At 41.8% G+C, this 25,504-nt stretch overlaps 1 protein-coding gene across 8 annotated transcripts in view; it reads left to right on the forward strand.

The window, feature by feature from the left end:
* The window catches only part of pbx3b (pre-B-cell leukemia homeobox 3b), a 57,080-nt gene extending 36,004 nt beyond the window's left edge, over positions 1-21,076 (forward strand). For 2 of the 8 annotated variants that reach the window (XM_034212695.1, XM_034212696.1), the window contains exons 3-10: positions 8,373-8,614; positions 9,592-9,782; positions 10,787-10,922; positions 11,672-11,701; positions 15,568-15,733; positions 16,332-16,409; positions 17,743-17,832; positions 19,394-21,076. In XM_034212695.1, the coding sequence (XP_034068586.1) occupies positions 8,373-8,614; positions 9,592-9,782; positions 10,787-10,922; positions 11,672-11,701; positions 15,568-15,733; positions 16,332-16,409; positions 17,743-17,789 (890 nt within the window). In that variant the 3' untranslated portion in view covers positions 17,790-17,832; positions 19,394-21,076. Of the gene's footprint in view, positions 1-8,372; positions 8,615-9,591; positions 9,783-10,786; positions 10,923-11,671; positions 11,702-15,567; positions 15,734-16,331; positions 16,410-16,825; positions 16,939-17,742; positions 17,833-19,393 lie in introns of all 8 variants that reach the window. The other 6 variants (XM_034212697.1, XM_034212698.1, XM_034212701.1 and 3 more) reach the window with 4 other exon arrangements.
* The last annotated feature ends 4,428 nt before the right edge of the window (positions 21,077-25,504 follow it).

A 25,504-nucleotide genomic window follows, 5' to 3' on the forward strand; every position in this document is an offset into this window, starting at 1 on the left:
GTCTAAAGACCTCTCAGTGGATTCATTGCCAATAAATCCTCTGGAATGAAAGCAGGGCTTTTCTGGGGGGTATGGAATTTCGCAAATACATTATGAAATGTGATACGCTGAATTAACTGAACACTTATGGCTACGTGGTTTGGTTTCTTTGTTCTGCCATGTTTTGTGGCTACACCGTCCCGTGCCTGACCTGCAACTTCGATGTTTGCTTGACATGAGGCAATGCACTGTGAAAAGGTCATACAGCGCAGCAGCCATGACTGAACCCGATATTTTATTCAGCTTACTCCATATTTTACACTGCATTGTTTTGGATAAACCTTTGGCCACAGTAAATGAACCTGATTCTTCAGCCAGAGTCACTGCTACTCCATCAAATGCCACACACGCTGGCCTGAGGTGAATAATGTATTATGTTTTCCACTCAAGTGGGCAATAAAAACACAAAAACAAAGTCATTAATTGCCCACATACAGTAACCAAATGCCATCAAGAGCCTGTGCTCTCATTAACCTGGCACCTAATTATCTGCCTCCAGTCTGAGTCCTGACAAGCCCCACCATCTGAACCCTCGGCTCGGTTGTGTTGTGTCAGCACTCGCCAACCGCAGCCAAGGCACCATTAGGTACAGAGAAGACAAAAGCTTCTTGCAGCAAAGGTTCCCTCTGCACGCGCCGCCACAATGTTCCTCCTGTTAATGCCTTCCCTTCCAATTAAATCTGCAACTGTTAATTATTGTAATTATGAGAGTGAGCTCCCGGCTTCACCAATCCCCCACCCCCCCCCACATCCTCCCAGCCCTCCCTCGTCGGTGTGCAGAGACGCTACAGGAGCTGTTGTGTTGCTTCAGTAGCGCCTCGTCTCTGCTCCAGTGAAGCCCTGGCAGGGAATTGGATGTGGAAGGGGACTCGGTACACATGACAGGGGTGACGTGAGCGAGATTGCACGGTTCATGTTGGATAACTGGGCGAGCAAGTCACAGCCCATGGCCACGCCTCCAGTCTAACTCATTAAATGGTGTGTAAAGTACATGCTGGGAATAATTAGCACCAAATAACCTTTTTTTTGCTTCATTGTTCGCGGGGTATCACACAACAATAAAAAAGGTGGAGTATCATCTGCAGGTGTACAATACAATTATTGAGCTGGTCAAATGAAATGAGGGAGACGATATTCTCCCTGTGATCATTCGGATCATTCACTTGCTTTGAAAAAACGTTAGACTCTATTATTGTGTTGAGTAGCGGCAGTAGCCTATAAGGATAAGGAGAGCTGCAAAAGAGTGGATGGCAGGCCGGCTGCCTGTTAAGTCTCTGCGTGTCTCAACATCCTCTTTGGCCTGCTTCTGTCACAAGCTGTTGTTTGGCCCGGGCCTGATCTGCACAGCCACTCCTTGGACTGCACTGTGCAGACCTAGCATAACCTGCGACATCAGGCTCAGGATGCTTGCAGAAACAGCGCTCTTGTTCAGGTGCGTGCAACCGTAGACGCAGGAATGATTTTGTAAGCTTTAGCAGTCCTCACCCTCGAAGAATCAACACGTCAAGCGCAGTCTTACTCCCGTATAACCTCAGTCCTTATACGCTAGCACAGCTAGCAAAGGATTGTGGCTTTACAGTTTGGAGCTGAATCTCTTCTATAAAAGACACTGAAGGAAAGAGCAGCTCCTTCTGCTTCAGGCAATGCAGCCTTTTCGTGGATACACTGCAAAATCTAAATGATGGACTGTCAACTCTCGTGCAGAAATGCCACTGCAAAGAATAATCTCTCTGGCAGTGGATCATGTTTGGCTGTATGCTACCAATGCCGTTTATTTGTTTATGCGTGCATGTAGCCTTCACACGCACACATGCAGACATGAGCGTATGCACATGCCCACATATCACGCAGGCTGAAGGAAACACACAAATACAGAACACATACACAAACTGCTTCAAGCCTAAATCCTTTCTTTGGGAGCATACAAAGAAATATATGGGATTAATAACGTGAATAGCATTATTTGTTCACCTCTAGCCTTTAAAATAATGCATGCTTGGCTTGCTGTCTGGATGAAGTTTTGCCTGTGTATTTGCCTGGTTATCGGTGTGTACAAGACCTGCTGTGTGACCTGGTTTCATGCAATCTCCATCTTCTAATTAGGAGGCTGCAGAAAGGCTGGAAAGAGAGGAGGAGTGATTAGTTGCCTTTGGGTATTTCATAAGTGGCTTTCAGTGCCACATTTGCATTATTTGCTTGGGGTCTGAATAACAAATCAGCCTACCTTTGCAGCAAATTGGGGCTAGCAGCTAAAGACCATCAGTACATGAAATATAAAATGAAAGTGAAGAAAATAAATAAGCAAAACATGTAACACAATACAGGGGGTAACATGAAATATTGAGACACAATAACTGTCTCCAACGTTCCAAGTTTACAGCACGGATATTAACATATGCTATAATTCCTCTATTGAGTTTTCCTACAGTATATGTTCTTCTTAGATTTGTGATGCCCGGCTGTAGAACACACAAGCGTCTCAGTGATTGCGGCTCATTCTGTGACTAGCAGACCATGTGAACCATGTGAGCCCCGTGTTGGAGCCCCATGCTGTATGTGTCCTGTAGGGTCAGTCAGTGTGCTGATCTGTAGCGGAGGTCCTGTCCACTCATTTGGCCAGTCTCCCCAACCGCTGCGTGCGGCCGCTACCGCCAGGCCTGGTCAGCCATCACTACACCACTTGGCCGTTTGCCCACATTGAGACTTAAAGGGCAGGAAACAAAGCGGGCACTCCACATATAAACACACATTGCACACACATGCACGCATGATCACAGCGAGTGACAGTGGCTCTTGTTTACCCAGCCCTCTTACCCTCCCTCACTCTCCTTTCATCCTCTCCCCTCTAGTCTGTCATGTTGTGTGTCACTTCCCACAAATGTCACTGCCACCATGGGACAGTGATTAATTTTGGTGTGCTTGGCAAAATGTCTTCAAGATGTTTGTTTGGGTTGTCTTTTCCCACCCCCTTCACCCACCCCCGCTTGTCTTGGAGTCGTGGGTCGAGAGTGGCGACCCCCCCCTCCGTCTTCACCCCTCGCCCTCACTGTCACAGCCGCCTCTTATGGAGGGGGGGGGGGGGTCCATCATCATCGAGGGACAAAGGCTACCTGAACTGACAGAGATCTTCTTTTCTGAACAGAGCCACTCCCCTCCACCACCTCCATGCCGCTGTCTGTTTAGTGTGTGCTGGTGGTGTATGATGGGAGAAGTCTTGACCTAGCACTGAGGGGCTGTAACACTTCACTGTCAGCGCGGCTGATTAGCTTATCACTCACCGCACTGGGAGGAAATACATCATCATTCTAGACAGGGATTCCCCAGTTTAGGGCCCATTCCCTGCCTCCTTTTACTCTGCATTTAATCACCAGACGCTCTGTCCCCTCCAGTATTTCTGCCTCACCTTAGTGGCTTCATAGAACTTTCTTCCTTTCAGGTTTGAAATAAAATCAGAACACTTACATTATGTTTGTAAAAGCACTTTTTGCTGAGATAGGATAGGCTTGAGGCTCTTTCTTGTAGGAATACTGATTTTTTCTGGGTGCAGGAAATGCAAAATGAGCCATCTTCCCAAATGATTCCTTTCATCTCACTCAACAAAGAAAGTGAAACACAAAGTGGCAAATGTGCTTTGGCTTCCCCACAGTGCAGTATCAGGTATGGTAATTACTCTTCCATTAACATTGGGAATAGTTAATGTGTATTAATGTGTTAATGGCATGTTAATTACTGTACATGTTAGAGCGAGCCCGCAGGCATTCTCTCAGATTCTTTGTGCCATGTGGATGTAGGCCAAGCTTAAAAAAGCCTTTAAGAACGTCGATGAAAGAGGATCCTTATGTTTCATTTGTCAGAACAAAAGATTTTCAATGGTAATTTGATCCAGCTCCCCGCTTCTGGAGCTGAAACTCACTGATCCAGGCGCCACGACAAAGGAGATGATATGAAGTCAAAGGAGACGTGGAACGCGGCAGTAGTGACACTGGCCTCTTTGTGAAATGGATACTCTAAGCCCTCTGTAGTCTCTAGTGTGTTGCTTTGGCAGCAGGTTTTAATAACACGGTGGATTAGAAGCCTTGGATCCTGAGTGCCAAGCCAGAGTTAAAGCTCACCTTGGACGATCCTCAGTTACAGGCTAGATGCCACGGTCCTCCTCCTCCTCCTCCTCCACCTACTCCTTTGTGCCGGCTTTCTGCTCACACCGTCTACTTCACGGCTTTAAGAGAGATGACCTTTGCAAATATTGACAGAAAATAAATTCTGTTTCGATTAGTTAGCTTTGGGAGGCCTTTGCGGATCAATGCAATTAGATGAACAGAGTGTCGATATGTGGCCGGAGCTGTGCACAGGAGGCACCGGACAGGGTTACTTGTAATGAACAGGATGTTTTGGAAACAATGGTGGAAGTAACAGAGACATAGTGTGTTTTTGTCAAACACAGTTAACACACAATTTACTGCAAGAAGCAACCTTTAAGCACCTCACAAAAGCATTGAGAAATTGCAACAAGGAAAAAGATATCTCTGGATTTAGCTGCAGAAAAAGCGCTGCTCTTCCAGTGCATTGTCTGGCATCTGACAGTGCATTCAGTGCAGCAGAATGAGGTGCAGAAGCCCAGAGCCAGCCCTTCCCTCTTCAGCAGGCAACATTAACCCAGCAGGGCTCTGCCTTTATGGCTCTCCTGCTCACACTTCAGTGATGAGAGTAAACAAGCAGCGGGCCAAAGGTCAGCTAAACCCACAGAATAAAAGAGGGCACAGGGGGGGGAAAGAGGTGGGAGGAAAGGAGAGCGGCCCGAGGCAGTGCTCAGATCACTGTCAGGTCTTCAAGCAGGGAATGATGTACGAGACAACAGCCCAGAACCGGAAATGATTATAAACAGAGAACAGGGCAGAGTATATGAGAGAAAAGGGCTGCATTGTCTTTATCTGTCAAATTTGTTACTTCCTCGGATCTGATACGGATGGTGAAACCTGTAAAAAATGAAAAGAAGAACCACCACTGACTGATAGGGATGGATTAATCACAGTGTCTCCTTTTGTCTCAGCCACAGAGGAGAAATGAGGAACAATCATATAGGCAAGTGCTTTTTCCCCAGCTACTCCACCTGTATTGTTGAATGACAAATGAGGCAGATTAAGGACATGTTACATTATTATAACAATTTCAGGATTTTTTTGCCCTTTCTTTTACATCATTAAATTCGTTCTGGTAATTAAGTGAGCCGGCATCATTAGAGTTATGTGAAATAACTAGACCATATATAGATTTTTCATTCTTAAGTTCCAATTGCTTGCAGGCTTTACCAAGGTGACACGACTCTCGCACTTTCCCTTTGCACTGAGATTAATCCCACTTTGACTGTGGAGGTGGATTAAAGCTAAACTCGGGTGCCCAAACTTGTTTTAATACCCATATCATCAGACAAACACAGGATAAAGATTTGAGCAGGCAAGCGGCATGGCAGTGCTAGAATGTGACTGTGGCTTTGCAAGTTACTATACAGATTTGTCAACCACACAGCAAATTAAAGATATTATCTCGCTCAAGCCTATTTTGTGGAAGTCGTGTGATGATGCCAAGCTTAGACATTGAATCCCCAATCTTCAGCTGCACCAACAAAGGCTCACAGCGAGATACGCTGCACCTGTTTTTAAAATGGTTTATTTTTTCTGTGGGCTATGTGTTCTTATTTTTCTAATTTTAAGTATTTGTGTGCTTAAGTCAGTCGGGCCATCCCTCCCATCATGTGTGTTATGAATGGCCAGCCGCTGTGGCACAAATACACCCTGGTGGACTCCTGCAGGGCCGTCTGCTTCTCAGGGCAGCACAGTAATCATTTTTATCCTGCTGATTTCCCAAATAGAAATGGACATGTATGATAAAAATCTCACGGCCACTCCGCATGTCAGCGGACTAACAGGATTACATGTCACTTTATAATGTCTCGCTCTGTTTTCCTTTGCCGTGAATGGCCACATTATTGCACACAGGAACTTTGGAGGTAATATATGGTAAGAGACTAGTAGCTCTTTATGGCCTGTGATTATTTAGTTTGAATGAAACCGGTGATTTATGCCCATTTAGCTGAAAAGCCCTGTAAATTCCCTCAGCTGCATTTCCCCTGGATATAGACTGAGTGGAGTGAAAGTGACAACTGGGTTTGGTGTGGAAATGTACGCTGCGTCCCAGAGTTATATTTAATATACCTGACATGAAAAACATGCCTACCTACTTACCACCACCCGCAGCACAAAGGAAAGTGCAGCCTGCTGAGCTTGAGTTGAATCAGAGAGTGGGAGTAAATACTGAATTAGGAAAATATGAACTGTAGTGGCAGACAATCCACCAGCTATTAGAGCTGACTTGAGATATGTAGCCACTAGCCAGGCATCTGGTCAGTCAACATTTTAATCATGTGCCATTTGGTTTTCCTGCTGCACAAACTGGAATAGAAACAGTCGAGCCTGTCCAGAACGAGAGCTTTGGGTGGAGTAGCGCAGATGCAGTGTGATGTGGATGAGGGTTAGTGGAGCAGTGGCATATTGTCCACATGGATGGCTTGGCTCTGCAAGCCTGATGGAGCCTTGTCCAGCATCTCAATGTCTCCAACACAAATAGCCACATTCATCCACTCCTCTCACACCATTACACCAAAAAGACTCTAAGCCAGCCGATCCATAAATAGAGGCACATTTGTTTTTCTGTGGCACTACAGCCGAATGAACACCACCAACACATCTGACGAGTGGCTACAATATGATGTGTTTCCTAATTAGGTTTTATTCAGGAAATTGTTTATAATAATGACAGAAAAAAGAAAAGGATTTTTCTCTCTCTAGTATTTCCTCCTGCAGATGGTTTACAGGGTCAGTCGGTCAAAGCGTGGTAAAAGTGCTCCTCTGATTGCATGCCTACTGGCTGACACAATAGAGCCACTAATCTTCTTATTTAGAATCCAATGGCTGGCCATATCTTAATGAAGCTGTAATGAGCTGTTGAAAATCCCTGAATTGCGGGAGGGATTATTGAATTGAAACAACTCTGGTAATCATAACGTTTCGAGTAGACACTCAGTATTTACTGCCCATTGAGCCACATTTCTATCCACTTATTAGAGTGGATTGCTCGAGCTTGTTTTTGTTAATTCTGACCCGCAGTGCTCTTTTGTTTGTTTATTCTCTGTAAAGCCTGGCTTTGCGGTTGCGTTGCCAGTGCTTCGAGGTGTGCATGTATGCTATCTGCTGGGTGATTACGACTGGCTGACAGACCGGCATACAGAACACCAGAGGAAATGAACAGCAGGGTCTGAGAGAGGGAGCAGCATTCATGAATGAGCAGTTAACACAAAATTGACTCCGCACTCATGTTGCTGTAAGATGTTTACTTCAGCTGCACATTCGTATTACTCCTTCAAATATGGCAAAATCTGGATTGCAAAAATAATACAAATTCAAACCTTATAAGTGTATAGAAATGAGGTTCCTTTTTGAGTTCCCAGCATTCACTGTGTCAAAGACAGAGACACTCACTAGAGGTATAGTTTCTGTTTAGCATCCTTTCGCAGAGCAGAAGTGCCACTTCACCATTGAGCATTTGTCAGTTTATGGATGTTGCTGTCATGTCAGCCTTCCCGTACACACAGTGTGCAGCACAGTGTGTAAATAAAAGAGAACAGGCAAAGACATGGGCGACAGGAATACAGCACATACACAGGAGGCACCAGTTCATACCTGCAGGGGAAACATCCACGATAACAGACTGCGTGACTACTACACTCCTAATTACGCTTAACAATTTGACCCTATTTAATTGTTTCAATAGGAATATTTGTTTCTGTTAGAAAAATATCACTCGTCACCGGCTTGAGCTTCAATATCAGGATACATGTATTTATTATCCTTGCAAGAATGGAATTAGTCATCACATACAGAGCATATGGTACAACAAGTTCCCGAACAGTGTCCTTCACATGCTTATATACAAGAGAGTCACAAGATGCAGAATACCCGTTCAAAGCAGTATACAATGTTTAGTTTAGATTAACTAAGACCCACGTCGGAAATGATCATGCTGGTCACATAGAGGCTGAATCATCATGTTAATCGTTGTCACATAGCTATCATATGCCTAACACAGTGTGTCCTGACGCTCTTCCAGGTGATCATACATCCTGTTGCGTACACAGCTACAGTTGGGCCTTTGTTATCATGTGCTACTCTGATATTGAAAGAGTACATTCAGTATTTTCCCAACGGTTTCATTTTTGCAAATCTCATTGTCCCTGAATTGCAGTAGTTGACCTTCTGTCTCTGTTCTGTGTGTTGCTACAGGTCTCAGCATCCGTGGTTCCCAGGAGGAAGACCCCCCGGATCCCCAGCTCATGCGTTTAGACAACATGCTGCTGGCAGAGGGCGTGGCGGGACCAGAGAAAGGTGGCGGATCGGCAGCCTCCGCCGCTGCAGCAGCAGCCGCCGGGGGGGCCGCCGACAGCTCCATCGAACATTCCGACTACAGAGCCAAACTCACCCAGATCCGACAGATCTACCACACGGAGCTGGAGAAATACGAACAGGTGAGAAGGAGATGCAACTCTAAGGTTAAAATCTTACCCATGATTTAGTTTTTTTCTTGAATACCATACTGCTTCATGCACTATTCCCAAGAATAAGGAGAATAACAATGTTGTTCTTTTTTCATCAATAAAAGGTCAAATAACTATGTTCTCAGCTATTAGGCATGTCATTTTCCGTTCAAATTGACCTATTGAGTTGTACTTTATGCTTCACATCCCTTCAGAACAGCGTATTCCTGGCATTAGCAGGAACATTGCAGAGAATATGCATGATGGGGTTCATATGCTAAGGGTAAAAAAATGGCAGTATTATTCACTGTGTTGTAGCTGATTATAGAGATCCAAAGGAGAGCTTGAGTCATCTGTGTTACATGAAAGTATGATCAGCTCCTTCACCTAGCACTTTGAGCCTGCCATTAAACACAAGCATTATGGGGGGGGGGGGGGGTAGAAGGTGTAACAGTGATGCCTCAGCAAGCCAGTGAGGTAAATTAGACTAATTGACTCCATGCTCTCCGAGAGAGGAGGTGGGTACGTGGGGGCACACTACACTTCGCCTGGAGTAAATGCATCTTTCTTAAGGGTGTTTCCAGGTTTTAATTATCTAAATGTAAATACTTAACGAATTTTACTCAGAGTAATGAGCTAAAGTGTGCACTACGTAAATGAGTTATTCTAATTAATCATGTATGAACTACTGGTTTAACGAAAAGCTGTTTAAATTCGCGTTGCATTAGGGCCAAGCCAAATTGCAAATCTGCATTTATATTCAAAGATGACTTCACCTATTATGTCATCAAAGTGAACAGTGCACTCTGTTGATGCTTTGAACAAAAAACAGCTTGTGTGAAATATATCCCTAAATGAAAAATGTACACAACTTTAGAATATCAGTTAAAGAGCTTTTATAAGTTAACTTCTGGGACGTTTAGAGAACTCACGTTGGCCGCACTTTGTGTCTCTCTGTCACTTGGCAGGCGTGTAACGAATTTACTACCCATGTGATGAACCTGCTGAGGGAACAGTCTCGCACGCGGCCCATCTCTCCCAAAGAGATTGAGCGCATGGTGGGAATCATCCACCGTAAATTCAGCTCCATCCAGATGCAGCTGAAGCAGAGCACCTGTGAGGCTGTCATGATCCTGCGCTCCAGATTCCTTGATGCCAGGTCAGTGGATTGTGTAGTGTATAAATATATCTATATGTGTGTGTGTCTAGAAACTTGTATTGCATTTGTACGACCCAAATAGGCAAATCCAGTGGGTGAGGTCACTTTTTGGCTGTGTGCAGGTCGGAAGTTTGTTTTTCTTCCCTCTTTTCTGGCACAGCACACAGCATGAGCACTGCAAAGATGCATGATTTTAATTATGTCCATGTTCCATGTATTATCCATTTTTAAGACAATCATGGCCCAGCACCTGAGAACAGTTAAGCCCAAATGAAATGGGGGGCGAGTCATGTGTAATGGATGGAGGGGAGGTCATCAGCAGGTGTTGAGGATTACTCTAATCACTAACAGTGTGGTGCATTGTGGGCGCTCTGCGAGGAGCGGCACAAGTCCTGGCTAAACAAGCCAAGTGGAAGCACATTTCGCTTGCCCACTGCCTGTGTGAAGCACAGTAAACAAGGCAAAATAAGCAAATGCTCAACAACATGATAAGTAGTGCCCTTGGGAGGGAAGGGGACCCAGATCTAGTTAGAGTTTTCTTGTTTCTACTGGAGATCCCCGGGGCTGTGGCACTTCAGGAACAATGCTCAACTGTGCATGCCGTGATTTCTATAATGTACCGAGATGCACTCCGACTGGGCTTTGCGCTCCATCACAAAGCCCACCCATCCGCTGCACTAAACTCTACACATTACACGCTTGGACTGGAGATTGGAGACCAACAGACCAAATTAAACATTGTATGTGTTTTGTGACTGTGTGTTTGTTTGTGTGTGTGTGCGCTTGTCACTTTATTGGTTGGAGTCTGTTCTTCTGTGTGTTGACGAGACTCTTGGAGCAGGACACAATATTCTGCTCCTGAGGGCCCTTAGAGCCCATTCCTCATTATTTTCACCATTTATGTGTGAGATTGATTGTGCAATTTGTGCGATCCAAATGGATGAGTTAATGCTGGTCCGCTAATAGGCTTCCTCTGCCTTTCTCTGTTTCTGCTCCCCACTCAGGCGGAAAAGGCGAAACTTCAGCAAACAGGCGACGGAAATTTTGAACGAATATTTCTACTCGCACCTCAGCAACCCGTACCCGAGCGAGGAGGCTAAAGAGGAGCTGGCCAAGAAGTGCAGCATCACAGTTTCCCAGGTGGGTAGTTCTCATCTAACAGTAGCTGCTGGGTAATCAGGGTGGGAAAGGCTAGAGCCTAGAGGGATAGTTACCGTAGGTCACACCACCAAGACACAATGTCCTTAGCTAACCTTGACATTGTGGCTTCCTAATGATGCTTCAGTCAAGGCTGGTCCCAGTCAGTCAGAGCTGGGCCACAGGGAGGGGAGGCCTATATCATCTTGGCCTCAATCAAAGCACTATGCTGTCCTTCCTTACGCTGGGTCCCCTGCCATTTTTCCCTCTCATTCCCATCCACCATGTGTGCTCTGCTCTATCTGTTGCCTGGTCAGCCGCTCAGGTCATAAGCCAGGAAAAAGAAATGGCACCATCCATTACTTTAAGAAAAGCAGTAAAAGTCTGGTGCTTCAAAACAATAGATGATCCTGGCTATTTATTTGTATGTTTGTGACCTTGCAGGACTCTGCTAATTCACAGTTATATTTAAGTTATAATTGGGTAAACCTGAAGGCAATATCTCTCACACCTCTCCCCCTCACATCTAGAGTATTATTATCCTGTGCTCTTTTTTTCTGCTATGATTGTGACTACTATCTAGATTTTTTTATACTCTACTGTTCTATAGTCGTCGTCCTCATGAGACATATCACAGAAACATGAATCTATACAATAATCTGCAGTGTTTTTTCTGTGTTGGGAGGGGGTGTTTATTGAGTGTAGTCATGAAGAGTCAGATACTGTAAAAGCCCATTCTTTTTTGCCTTCAGGGGGTGGGAAGCACCATCACAGTATCACAGGTATGTCATAATTTCTCCTGATCCACTGTTTTCATTTTTTTTTACTTCCTTTGTTTCTGTATGTAATAGCCTCACAGTTTTCCACTGCACAGAACCTCCCTCCCTCACCCTACTGGATCATGCTAATGTTATCATGAATTACAGTAATTCAAGTGTAAATATACATTTCTTTAAAAGAGTGGATATTCAGCATTTACATCCCACCACAAGAACACAGACTATTTTTGATTGAATCATATTTTTTAAGCTACACCCATGTTATCACCATATTATGTGTGTACAAATGTCTCACATGAAATTGTACTTTTTGGCTATTGTTTACCACATGGTTTATTTATTTTGTTTGTTGTAGAGAGCCGATTAATTGTGTGGTCTTTTGTATCTTCAAACTGCGCTCTGAGGTTATTTACCCCCAGCCTGCTCCGTGATTGCTGTGTGCTTTATAGCAGTTAAAGAAATGGCCACCGACCCTCACAAATGGAGCTCCACTCTGTTTCCTGAGTGCCTCGCGAAAAACATGCCACCGTTCCAGTTCCCATGAGAACAAATCAGTCTATGCAGAAATTAGAGGGCTTTTAAAAATTCACTTGAACTCATCTCAGGCCCCATTAGCGGCATACTCCTCAACCGGTGGAGGCCACGGCAGAGCTTCTTATTGACTTATTCTTAGTGCTTTGGCTCATTTTAAGTGAGTAACAAAGTCGGAGGCTCGACATGATGCCGAGTGCGCCGTAAGTGTGTTATCCCTCACCGTGCCCCGGCCTTTCAGGGGTGCAAACCGCTCGCTGTGGCCACTCTGAGGGCACTGCTAAGTAATTTTTCAAACACCCACAAAAATCTTTTTTTTGTAGGCTTTGTTTATTGCACAAGCAGTTCATTATCCTTCCTTAATGGTATGCCAATATTAGTCCGCAGCTATGCACGATACATCATCGCTGACGAAACACCCCGCATCATTTCAGCAGGGATCATTTAAAATGCAAGTGTTGCATGTTTCCTGAGAGCAAAGCCTCTTTACCTCAGGAGATCCCTGCAGTTTAAATCAAATATGCTGCGGGAATAACTTTAAACTGAAAAAAGAAATGTCAACGAGTCTGATTTGATTAATCCTGAACACTGAATGTACAATGAGCTATTGACATTGTCACGATTGCCCAAGTGGCTCTTTAAATGCTGGATGCAGTCTTATTCCCTCTGTCACCCTGCATGCGCTGTGCTGGGCTCCTGAATAAAGGCATCTGATTGGATGGCTGTGGTTCGTGTCAGGGTTTATTGAGGTCATATTTGATATAATGTGCGGGAATGGTTCAACATTTAAGGCAGTTTCCTGTGCAGAGATTCATTGCTCACATTTTTCTTCTGAGTGACACTTTTCAATATTTCAAATCACAGTGAATTTATAGAAGCTAAGACTTGAGCTCCTATCCATTATTAATGTGGACTGTATAATTGATGGTATCACAGCTAGTGAGACCACCTTTGTATTTGTATATGAGGCTTAGGGCATTGTAATCTCAGATATATTGAGATCACGGACACATCATACGTTGCCTTACATTCACTCGAAAGCAGTATTGACCTGAAATAGGGGGAAATACTTTGAATTATTAACCACAGCTCCACGGCCTCTCTAGTGGGCAGCAGTGAAGGCAATGGTATCGTGTTCTTGCAAGGAGTCTGCATGGTCATTATACAATCGCTGCCTTTGAGGCTGCTGATGTCAGGTAATTCAATCTTACAACCTGGCTCTCACCACACATAGGAGTCAATTGAATGCATGGCCTGCCACAAGATAAAAGGGAATTAGTTCTGTAGATTGGGTTGTGCTCCACACCTTACAGTGCCGTGCATTTGTTCAATATTTAGCTGAACCCGAGAATCACTAAAGCCAGAGTTCAGTGGGCAGGAGAGAAATGTGCGTGTAGAGCAGAGAAAGGTGGTGTAATGTCCGCAGGATTTTATTCCAACACTGCTGAGCCTGTCCGGGCTTGTAACACCATATAGTGGTGGAACACAGTCAACACACTATATCATAAAAGACAGATTGAAGTAATCAAAGTTTATGTTTCAACTGTTCCTACCTTATGAAATGACCACAGTTGAATAATAAAAGGGTAGAATTAGCATGCATCACTGCTGTATTTGATGCAAAAAAAAGCAAACCAAAGTCTATCCACCACTTTCAATTTTCAGACTTAATGATACAGATATGTCTTCTTGTGCAAACACCACAAATGACATTTTAATAAATGTAGTTCTGTGTAATACACTGTTTGCATGAACATTTGGGGAAATTAAACAGACTGATGATCTTTGGAAAACATTGTCTATGATTTCGAGGGGTTTGTGGGCACTTTGTGAGCTGTCTAAAAGAGTGAGGGTATTGCATCGTCTTCGGCTCTACAATCCACTATAAGCAGGTTAAGTAAAAAGGATGATAGCCAGGGCTTTCATTGCTTCCAATTAAACCTTGCTTGTTAGTTTAACCTCTAGGTAAACCCATCAAACAATTGATGTCAAGGAAACCCTGCCAACAGTGGGCCTCGCCTGAATGGTCATTAATTTTAATTGCCTAGATATTAAAGATTTAGAGCACAGAGACGTGCAGGATAGAAATGATCTGATGTCCTGCAAATCCAGTCAGTTTTAACGCCACAGCATTGGCGGGCTGCTGGGGATATTAAAATGTAAGCGCATGGGTGGAAATTAAATAAAGCGTCATTAGGGGCAGCTGCTCTTTGGCTGGTCCAGCCGTGGGCTGCAGGCCCTGAGAGGGGGGCAGCAGCCCCGCGACAAGACACTCTAATTTATAGAACCATTAAAAACAAGCATCATCTCATTATTATTCCACTGTTATTGCAGAGCCAGCGTTCACACATAAGGTTCACCCCTCATACAACTTTTCAGTGTCTGACTGATGTTGGGTGTCATCAAAATTAGCATTCCCAACTTCTCCTAATGTAAATATACCTCAATACTCAATTATTGCTTGCTCCTTTACAGTTGCTTTTTAATTTTGGTAAAATAATTATTTCAATTTTTTAACACGAGTTAAAAAAACTGATAATTTGTGTTTTCTGCTTCACATGGATACACTTGTTTTTGATAATCACAAACAAATGTAATTTAGCATGCAGACACACACACACACACACACACACACACACACACACACACACACACACACACACACACACACACACACACACACACACACACACACACAAACACGCAAACAGTTACAAAGGCCAGCCATTAATAAAGTCCGGCTTTTTATGAGATGTGTATTGTGGTATGCATGTTTTAATAATAATTATAGTCAAATATTTAACACACTTAAGAGTTATTTTCAATTTTTCTGTTCATGTGAAGTTGGAAATGCTGCCGTATAATGCCATATAATATGAGATCAAATAAATGAACTATATTTAACTGTATTTACATAATGTGTCAATCACCTAGACACTGATCTGGAGTCAGTGAGCATCCTTAAGAGAGTGAAATATGAACATTTTACATTTCACTACGGGAAAGGCTAGGATTTGTGTCATATAAGCACTCATATGATAAATGTATATAATATATTGACTTAAGTGTCTGTGCAAAAGGAGCCCCTTGTGTTTTAGTTTTGTCAGGAGACAGAACCGAGAGCATGTCAGGCTCCCATCCATGAGAAGACACAAGTGGCTCCTGATTATGGCTTAATTAGCTTGTGTACCCGGCGGACATTACTGCAGGGGCTGGGAATTGGGTACTTGATGGACCCAAACATGACATCTTGAAACAATCACACTGCTCAGTGCACGGTGCTGTGGCTGCTTGACGTCTGACTCCTCTGCTCCTCCTCCTTCTGCTCTACCACACAGGTATCCAACTGGTTTGGCAACAAAAGGATCCGGTACAAGAAAAATATCGGCAAGTTTCAGGAAGAAGCCAACCTGTATGCTGCCAAGACTGCTGTAAATGCAGCACACGCTGTAGCCGCTGCAGTGCAGAACAGCCAGGCCAACTCCCCCACCACACCTAACTCCGGTAGGCACTCCTGCATATAGACAAACAATAAAAAGATCTGCCCTCCACCTCAGCCCTTAACCCACTGCCTACCTGCATCACTCTCTCATGCACCATTCACACAGCCAAGAGTGACAGGCTCTGCTCCCAGCTTGGGGATCACAGTGTCTCCTGTCTATAAGACAGTTGATGCCAAGCAAACTCATGCATAAAGAGAGCGTTCCTGACTTGTGAACCGAGAACACATGTATTTTTGGCAAAATAAAAATAAATGAGAAATTCAGAAGGATGCCAGTGGGATCTGTTTTCCCTTGACTTTCTGTCAAATTCCTGTCATTTGTAATGTAATGGCATGTAGTCCCAGTGACTGGCAGTACTTTTTATGCTAAATAAAATGACACATAATTGCTGGGAGCATTTTACCTATAGAGTCATACTATAATATCAAAATGGCATTTTACACAGTTCATATTGAATTAGAGTCATATAGAAACACAAAGCCTTAGAGGAGGGTATGTTTAGTCCAGTTTAATAAGAAATGTAAATCTGAGTTTGGACTAGGTTGAGCTGCTTCGGGATGTGGTAAGCTTATGAAGTGGTCCCTTTTTCTTGCACCCAGGATTCCAGATGAAAGATGAAGAGTTTCAGCTGGATTCTGCAGAGAGCAAAAACACTCTTTTAACCAACATGTTTACTGGTACTGGTCTTTTCATAAGCTTCTTATTGTCCTTGTCATTTACCATGTGATACCTCCCTGCCAACATTAGATTGAAAGTAGGTGATGTGGAACAATTGGGAGCTTAGGCAACCAACCACATATAGAAATGGCCTCCTCCCCTCTTTGTCGTGTGATTTTCATTTCATTTGTGTCTACTGCATTTGTAAAAAGATGTCCTCGGTCCCTCTGCATATCGTCCTCTTCTGTTTGTTTCTTTGCTGCCCTCCCTTTCCCTTCTTCATTCTTGTAGTTGCCTGCTTTATGGGAGTCTTTCTTCAGTGTATTTGTCTGCTTGATTTGGGTCTGTGTATGCAGACACGTGCGTGGTGTGCGTGTTTGTGCTTTCCCTTTATAGCCTTCTCATGTATTCAGCTACTTACATCCTCCCTTTCCAGGTTCTTCAGGTTCTTTTAACCTCCCAAACTCTGGGGACTTGTTCTTGAGCATGCAGAGTCTGAATGGGGATTCTTACCAAGGGGCACAAGTCGGAGCCAATGTACAGTCACAGGTAGGATCAACAATCAGGGACAGTTCCTGACTACCAGAGAGCTGTCCTTGTCTTGCCTGTGTACTGAGCCATCCACAGTGCAGTCTGAAGCACGTTGAAACAAAAATTGAAAATAAGAAAAATGCTGCACATGTGACGGGCAGTTCAAATTACCACAGCGAGGACTACTATAAAAATCCAATTGACTAAAGTGTTACTGGCTAATTTCGCTTTGGATGGAATATTTTGGCAGCCAAAAATATAATCCCACCCTCTGCTATCATGCTGCAAATCAATGTCCTGGTTACTTTTCTAATCAAACAAGAAAAACAGTTTGTGAATGCATTTGGCTTTGACTTGAACTCTTGGGTTGGTATTGGGTTTTTGGTACTCTCCTTTTTTCTGTGTCCTATATTGCTATCTTCCTGTCTCATCCCGTTGTTGTTTGTTGTTGATGTCTTCCATTTTGTACGTTTTACGCACAACTGACACTCAATCACAATGCACACACATATATACTAATTCACGATTAAAGTAAAAATAAAAGCTAATTCAAAACACATATATTTGATTTGTCTTTAAGGCTTTTTTATGATTCTATAGCCTCTATAGACAACATACTGGATTTGAGCATGCTAGTAATGTCAGTGTGCCTTTTTCGTTTCATTAGGAAATTAGCAGTGTTACAAATGTGCTGTCTCAGGACTCCCTCTGTGATTTCACACTAGTCAGTATCTGTTGCTTCACTGAGCATGTTTACAGTTAGTGATGACCTGCTTTGAGACTCTGCATTGACCAGCTTGTCCACCTTGTCTGTCCCCTCAGGTGGATACCCTGCGCCATGTTATCAGTCAGACGGCAGGATACAATGATGCTCTCGGGAGGAACACCATGTATAGTCCACACGGCTTACATGTAAGTATGGCTTTTATTCATATAGGTTGCACAGGTTTTATGTTAATCATATTTCACTAAGGTACGGTATGCATTACATTCAGATACAAAGAGACATAACCTTAGTCCCCTGACACAAATACAAGTTGCATTTAATAAAGCAAATTACACAGCAGGGGAATACATCATTTATTAAACTTATTTTAATATGTTCTATGAATCGAACAAAAACCTACTGAGCCATCCACAATTGATTGAAAAATAAAAAAGGCTTTTGCATTTATCTGTTTGGAAATGCTTCACAGTAATTTCCATAGCCTTATCTTCATGATCAAATATGAACATGTGATCGCCCGCGGCCCTTTCCAGACACGGATTCCATCTTCCTTGATGAGGTTTGATATGGCTCCTTTTTGTAAAGCAGTGCACAATCTGAGGCTATCAGAGTAAAGATTAATTTCGTTGATGAGGGCGAAAGAAGAGAGAGAAATATTATCAGACAGCTCTCTCTCTCTCTCTCTCTCTCTCTCTCTCTCTCTCTCTCTCTCTCTCTCTCTCTCTCTCTCTCTCTGCACTATATTAGATCTGTATTTGCTCTCTTTATATTGTTATGCCTGTTGGGTGAAGTGCACGCATATTCACATTCTAATATTATTTAAATCGTAGGCATCAAAAATATGGTATTAGATGTACAGCAGTGATGCTGGAAATTGTAAAGATATATTTATTTATCAACTCATTTTATGTAAACAAATGGTGGGGGCTGTTGCCAGGATTCAATGCTTTTGGTGTCATTTTGGCTTTGCTAAAGCTTTATTGCTATAAGCTGTTTAGACATGTCAACTCCTACCAGGATCAAGCGTTTTTCACTTTCTCACAAGGTTTCTCACTTCCATTACGCAGTGTAGACCTGAGCCTACTGGCTCACTAGAGCTCAGCATGATCCCTACTAAAACTGCAACTGACGGCACAGAGATACCCTGAAAGAAGAGGATGAAAAAACATAAAGTAATATGATATTTTAAATAAGTGAAATTGTGGCTCCTTTTTTGCAGCAAACCCTAAAGTTCCACATAGATTTATTAGCATAGACTAACCTTTAGCTTTCTTGGTGGTGACGTAGAAGGATCCAGTAAAGGCTAGGTCATGCCTGGAGCAAAACAAAGTCAGGCTGGCTAAGACTGGCTCTCTTGGAGAGGCCCTGCCCTGTCACTTTCACTCAGCTCCCCCCACCTCAAACCGGCCCGAGCCCTCCCTCTTCTTGACTGACAGGAGAATATGTAGCGACAAGCTGTCGTCCGCTGCCGAAATCTGCTTAGACACTGATTTCAGGGACTGCTCCCATTGGTCGGAACACGAGACAAATTTGTTTCCAAGATGCTGATGCTACTGTAATGCACGGACTAATCACACCACATCGTTATGAAGTGAACATGTTGATATCAGCTGACACATTAGTGCAACCACACTCTCAGAAGTCTCATTTTCCCCGTGTTGTGTTACATTTTGGGGATGAAAATGTACCAAGCTCATATTGCAGAGAACGTGATTTTAATCTCAAGATTTCCCATTTGTGTCCTAGGCTAATGGGGGGTGGCAAAATGCAAGGACTCCGTCTTCTGTAATATCTCCAACAGAAGGACCCGGAAGTGTGTACTCCGATACCTCAAATTGATCCGCTTTTATTGCATCTTCGCCTCAAGCTGGGCATGGACTCTTTTCACTGGCCAGACCAACTGCAGAGGATTATACAAAAAACACTTTTCACAACAGTTTGGTTTTTCCTGTACCTTAAAATGTCCCATGCCACATTCAAAATGACATCATCACCAAGTGTTTCCTGATCGTTCAGTGTTTCCTTTACGTCTCCATAAATCAGAAGTCATCACCATGCTCTTATTTGTTTGTCGTAGGGGTAAGCACACACATGTACAAACAGAAAACAACCCTCAGATTACACTCTGTAAACCTTTAGGATAATTAACTCCGCTCAACTTAAACTACTGGATGACAGTCGTGCATTTCATGTGACATTTTAAACGGCCATTTGTTTGTTTCTTGATTTAATTACCACTCCCATTTTGATAATTGGGTTCTCATTCAGTTCTTACAATACATAGATTAAAGCAGCTGTTTCTTTGACTGTAATGTGCTTGCAATCTTGTCCAGCAACTCAACAATGCTACTGTTGACAGCTCAATGGCAGCTTTGTTGTTACTTTCAAGATTTATTTTTGCCTTACAGCCGTATACATTAGTAGAAGGAAATGGTTATTCAAACTCGGGAACATAAAGAAGTGTAATTGATTGCTTGACTATAACATGACACCGTTCCATATTTTATAATTTGATGTTTAGTATGTACATATGTAAACATTTTTTTTGTACTCCTTATCAACATATCCCCCACAGTATATCATTCCTTCATGACACACAGACGCAGGCCCCCCTTACACAGGAAAAGTTGTACATAATATAGAATAAGAGTAATTATACATCCAACTAATCAATACACAGCTTTATTACCTCATTCAAATTCATAATAGGACAATAATTCCCAACATTTCTGTAGCTTAGAGTGCTCACTTACTACCTCTAAACAATACCACCACCATATATTATTTTTTCGCCCTTATTTAATGTTTTTGTAGTTATTTTTATGACATCCTGTAACACTGTAAACTCTTCATCCTCTATGTAATCTAATGTATATTTTAATCTTTTAATAAAATGCCGTTGCTGTACCGCAACTTAAAATAAAAAAAAAATAAAAATGAAATGATAACATATTAATACGTTGAAAAAGAGATGGGGAGGGGAGGGGGGGCGGGTGAATATGTTGCTCTGTGGCTTTTACGAGGGAGTGCGATGAACATTGTTGATAAATTAACACCGAACAGTGAAACTGTTGTAAATATTGAAGGAAAAAAAACATTTTGAATGTTGCTCATCTTGTTACTAAATCATGCGGAAAAAAAGAGAAAAAAATCACTATAAAAATGTAATGCATAGAAGTTTCAGTATTCAGAACTGTACATTTCCAGCTCTGTTCAACAGGGTTCAAAACTTCTTTTCTCTCTTTTTTCTATTTCTATGTGATTCTGAAACTGAAAAAGTCATGACAAATGATTTGTGGCAGTGATTCTAATGTATTAAAGATGTTTAGTGTTACTTTCTAACCAGACTACACCCTGGACTGAAAAGTCTTCCTTGTGGTAGTTGTGTAATTTCAAACATGAATAAACCTTTTGCTTTCATGACAGCAAGTTGTGCTCTCTTTTGTTGAGTGAGCGGGAGAAGCCTTACACTTCTCTTCACTACTGTCAATTCACATAAGCCTCTATTTGTGCTAGTTCTTTTTATACATGTATGTATTAAGCAATATTATAATGCTTATTTACATGCGATTTATTTACTCATTTTTCAAATATAAATCTACTCTAAATGTTCAAGTAATGTATTCATCCTTTGCATGCAATGGTTTTGAAGAATAGGAACCTGGTTTGCAGCTACTTCAGAGCTGACATGGTTAGCGCAATTAACTGAAATGTCAGGCACTTCTAATTCAGGCTATTTTGTCTGTTTTTGTAAAGACAGCCTTAAATGGATCATTGGTTACCCATTCCACATGGAAATTGACATCCATTTATTCTCATTTTCTCAGGGCCGAATTCTTCTTTTCTGTCTTCCTTTAGTGCTTGTTGTCCAGTGTTTTATATATCAGTCATTATCACTCCTGAATCAAAGTGTTTTTGTACACTACTGCAAAAATAGAATATTCCTGCTCATAATGTGCAGCTAATTTATAACGTGTGTGTGTGTGTGTGTGTGTGTGTGTGTGTGTGTGTGTGTGTGTGTGTGTGTGTGTGTGTGTGTGTGTGTGTGTGTGTGTGTGTGTGTGTGTGTGTGCACGTTTGAGTGTGTTTTGAGTTCAACATATGAGTGTAGATACCCAGGAAAAAGAGAAAGAGATGTAACAGCCTCGCATGAGTTTAATTCAAGCGCAGAGCACAGACGGTTTCCCAGGAGAGCACATTTGTCCACTCAACCAGTGCAGAACTTCATTGAACACCTTTCTCTGGAAATCATATCTTTATCCTGATATCACACCCATGCCACACATGTCCAAATGCATCATAGCAATTTAAAATAAAAGAGAAGTGCCTTTGAGGTAAATAAACAAAATCAACTTTAAGGAAATTGCTTTGCATACCACTGTTTTTTTGTTACGGTTATTAAACATGATTGCATTCTGCTTGAGGGAGGTTTTGCAGAAGTTCACCGTTGTTTTTATTTCACATTTAGTGCCTCCATACAAGCTAGTTCACTACATTGTTATGCTGTTTAAATGCATGCATATTTCCTCTCACAGGAATTATGAAACCATTTGAAGTCCATACTGCTTTACCCTGCCATTTGAATTACGATCTATTTGCTCATTCTTCCTTTACAAATAGATACATTTACCTCCCCAAGACTTCAACTATTGAATTTTAAGTACAGCACTCAGCAAAATTGGCACCAGAACCTTTTAAATAAAGAAGTTACATTTTCTGAGATTATGCCTATTAAAGATTTTTGTAAGGTTCATTAAAGACGACATTTTCTAAGTAAAATTCACCATGAAAAGCATGCATCATTAAATATGGAAATCCAGAATTATATTAGCAATATGCACATAGCTGCTGCCAATTAAATTAGAGAAAGATATCATTTATATTATTAAGGTACAGTTCATATTAGATTAAATGTAAAATGTAATTCTTTCACGGTTTGATTTATAGCTTGTAGTGCGTTGTTCACAGACCCATGTTATTCTGTATTTCTAAGGAGAAATTGTTTATATTAAAATGTAAAAAGCTGTAATTGCATCAGTATCGCTAATTAAATTGGTAGGAGGTTCAAACTGAAATTCATAAACTGGCATATATCTATTATTCATGTTTTAAATGTGACTCTTCATACACACAAACCGCTAACAACATGGTTAGTTTATGCAACTATAGGCTGGATTTATGGAATAATTAATACTTTCTGAACAACACACTCTCACTCCCTAAGCGTCCAGGAGCGACGTTTGGTCAGTGTCCGTGGCGTCCAGTTGTGACGCTCCTAGGCTCCTTCAGCGTCATAAAGGGACGCAAATATCAAACAGATCACCCATTCTAGCCATGCCTCATATCCCTCTATTTCACTTCCTGTTTCAAAAGTTCTAAAGCTTTAAAAAAAAAAATTGATAACAAAAAAAGGAGGGGCCTGAGCTCATGCGGGACCCGGCAGAGTTTACTGTCTAAACTAAATACTGCCGTGATGAAGCGCCATATCATGGATTATCAAGGATTATTTCTGAGACAGTATAGAGCTCAAAGGCTTTCTCTGTTGCCGGTTATACCACAAGGTGAGTTCCTTTTTATTTCCTGCTTCTTCACACACATGCTCTCCAGTACAGGTTAGCTCTGAATGTTAGCGATGCTAATGTAAACACCGACCATATTATGTCCAAAACAGTCGGGCATTGTTTCTGATAGCAACTTTCTGATAGTGCCGTGGGTCCGCCGCCGATATGACGTCATATCGGACGCAAATCTGTATCAGCTCCGCTGTACCCCCGTTTTTAGAGATTTGGGTACGGAGGAAAAGAGAGAAGGTTGAACAAATGTATATCAGCTTTCACAATAACCTGCTTTTTGGAATATCATTTATAATGAACTATGATCTGTTTTTGTGTTTTCTAATACTTTACATTTTGCAATCAAGGATCAAGGATCAAAGCTACAACACATTGTATATTGTCTTTGACTCTACTCAGACTTACTTATTTTATTCTGAGTTTTTCAGAACAACACACTCTCACTCCCTAAGCGTCCAGGAGCGACGTTTGGTCAGTGTCTGTGGCGTCCAGTTGTGACACTCCTAGGCTCCTTCAGCGTCATAAAGGGACGCAAATAGCTTTCAACTGATTGCAATGTATTCCCATCTGTGGCGGGATTTGACGCTCATGGAAGCACGGCATTCGTTTGTGTCGGCTGCCCTTAAAGGCAATGTGAGCGTCCATTCCCATTGGATACCGGAGAATTGTACACCCGGAAGTAAGTATTCCTCTTACTGTCGATTGATTTTAAAGTGATATCTGCACTACTCATCGACTAAAAAACACCAGATTATCCTTGTTAATTACACAACATTGATTGGTTTAAATTGTGTGCAATGCTTTTGTATTTTTCCCCTTCGATTCGGAGAAACAAATATTTTTTCTGAGTAAAGGATGGCAGAAGACTACACTACCCAGAATCCCCCAGCTATCGTTTGGACTACACCATGTGCTCTGACAAACCCCGTTTTTTTTCACCATTCATTCCAATGGCTGGCGTCTATGTCACGTGATCTTCAAATTTCTCCCTGCAGAAAAAGAAAACATGGCCGAACTTCGTTTTATTCTCAGTGGAAAATGCCTATTTTAAAGTTAGTTTGGCCATTAAAATGCGTTTTGATGTCATTTGATGCGAGAAATATGAGTTGTTATTTCAGATTATGTGTGCAGTGGATGTACATGATCTTTAGTTTGCTGGTTATTACGAAGATTACTTCAGGAAATCGCGACGTTTTCATTGTTACCAAGGTGGTTGCTATGGACGCTGCTATCGATATTATTTCTGTTATGTTGTGTAACTGTTTAATGGTGTTATCTTTATTGCTACCCCCTTCCCCGTCAATGTATAGTGTTGGTCCACAGCGCAAACATATTAGTTTAACAACATCCTCATCTAAAAATAGCCTACGTTATTTTCCCCATGTGCAATTCCAGTCTCACATCTCACAGCACATCGTCGTTAACAAATACCGGAAACAGACCGAAAACATTAAAAATAATAATAATAATACTTTATTCCGAGTGTGCTTGCTTTTCTCTTTGAAAGTCATCACATAACGGCATTGTAATACACGGTTCGGCTGCATTAAATATTACATGTCTGCCGTAGTTCTGTATTTATAGAGCCCTGATGAGAAGACTTCTAGACAAACATGAGGAACTGAAAACGTGACGTGGATCATAAATATATCAGCCATTAAACAACATCTTACATTTCTTTTCACACAATACCCCTCCTTGCAGTATCAACACTAATTCGGCTGACTTTTATATTTGATCCAATTGGTAGATAGGCTGTATTTACACCATAAAGGTGCACAGCTGATATAAAGGGACACCTAGTGGTTAAAGCATGTTATTGAATTTCATTATTTTTATTATTAGATATTAATAGGATCCCTATAAAGTATTATTCATTACTCGTTATTCTCTACTAATAGTTAATTAAAGACTGTATATAATGACTATTTTGCACATCCCTTTCAAGATTTCAAGATTTTCTAAGGTTTATTGACATATCATATAGGCCTATACAACTATGGTGTAGTTCTGCATTGAATGAAAAACTTGGGACGCAGGTTCCTCAATAGTGCATTACAAGACATCTATCAATATTTGTGCATACCTCCAGCAATGTTAACTATGTTGAAGCACTTATTTTAACTGATATTATACATATGTATTATACTCTTATAAGATGTATGTAGATATTTAATCTCCGGCCTTGTCAGGTATTGAACAATCAATAAATAAAGAACTCAGAATTGTTAAATATAAAACACAGCATTTGTGTGATTATACTAAATGATTTACAAATAAACAC

The sequence above is a fragment of the Gymnodraco acuticeps genome, unplaced genomic scaffold, assembly GCF_902827175.1.
Source record: "Gymnodraco acuticeps unplaced genomic scaffold, fGymAcu1.1, whole genome shotgun sequence".
Taxonomy (NCBI): domain Eukaryota; kingdom Metazoa; phylum Chordata; class Actinopteri; order Perciformes; family Bathydraconidae; genus Gymnodraco; species Gymnodraco acuticeps.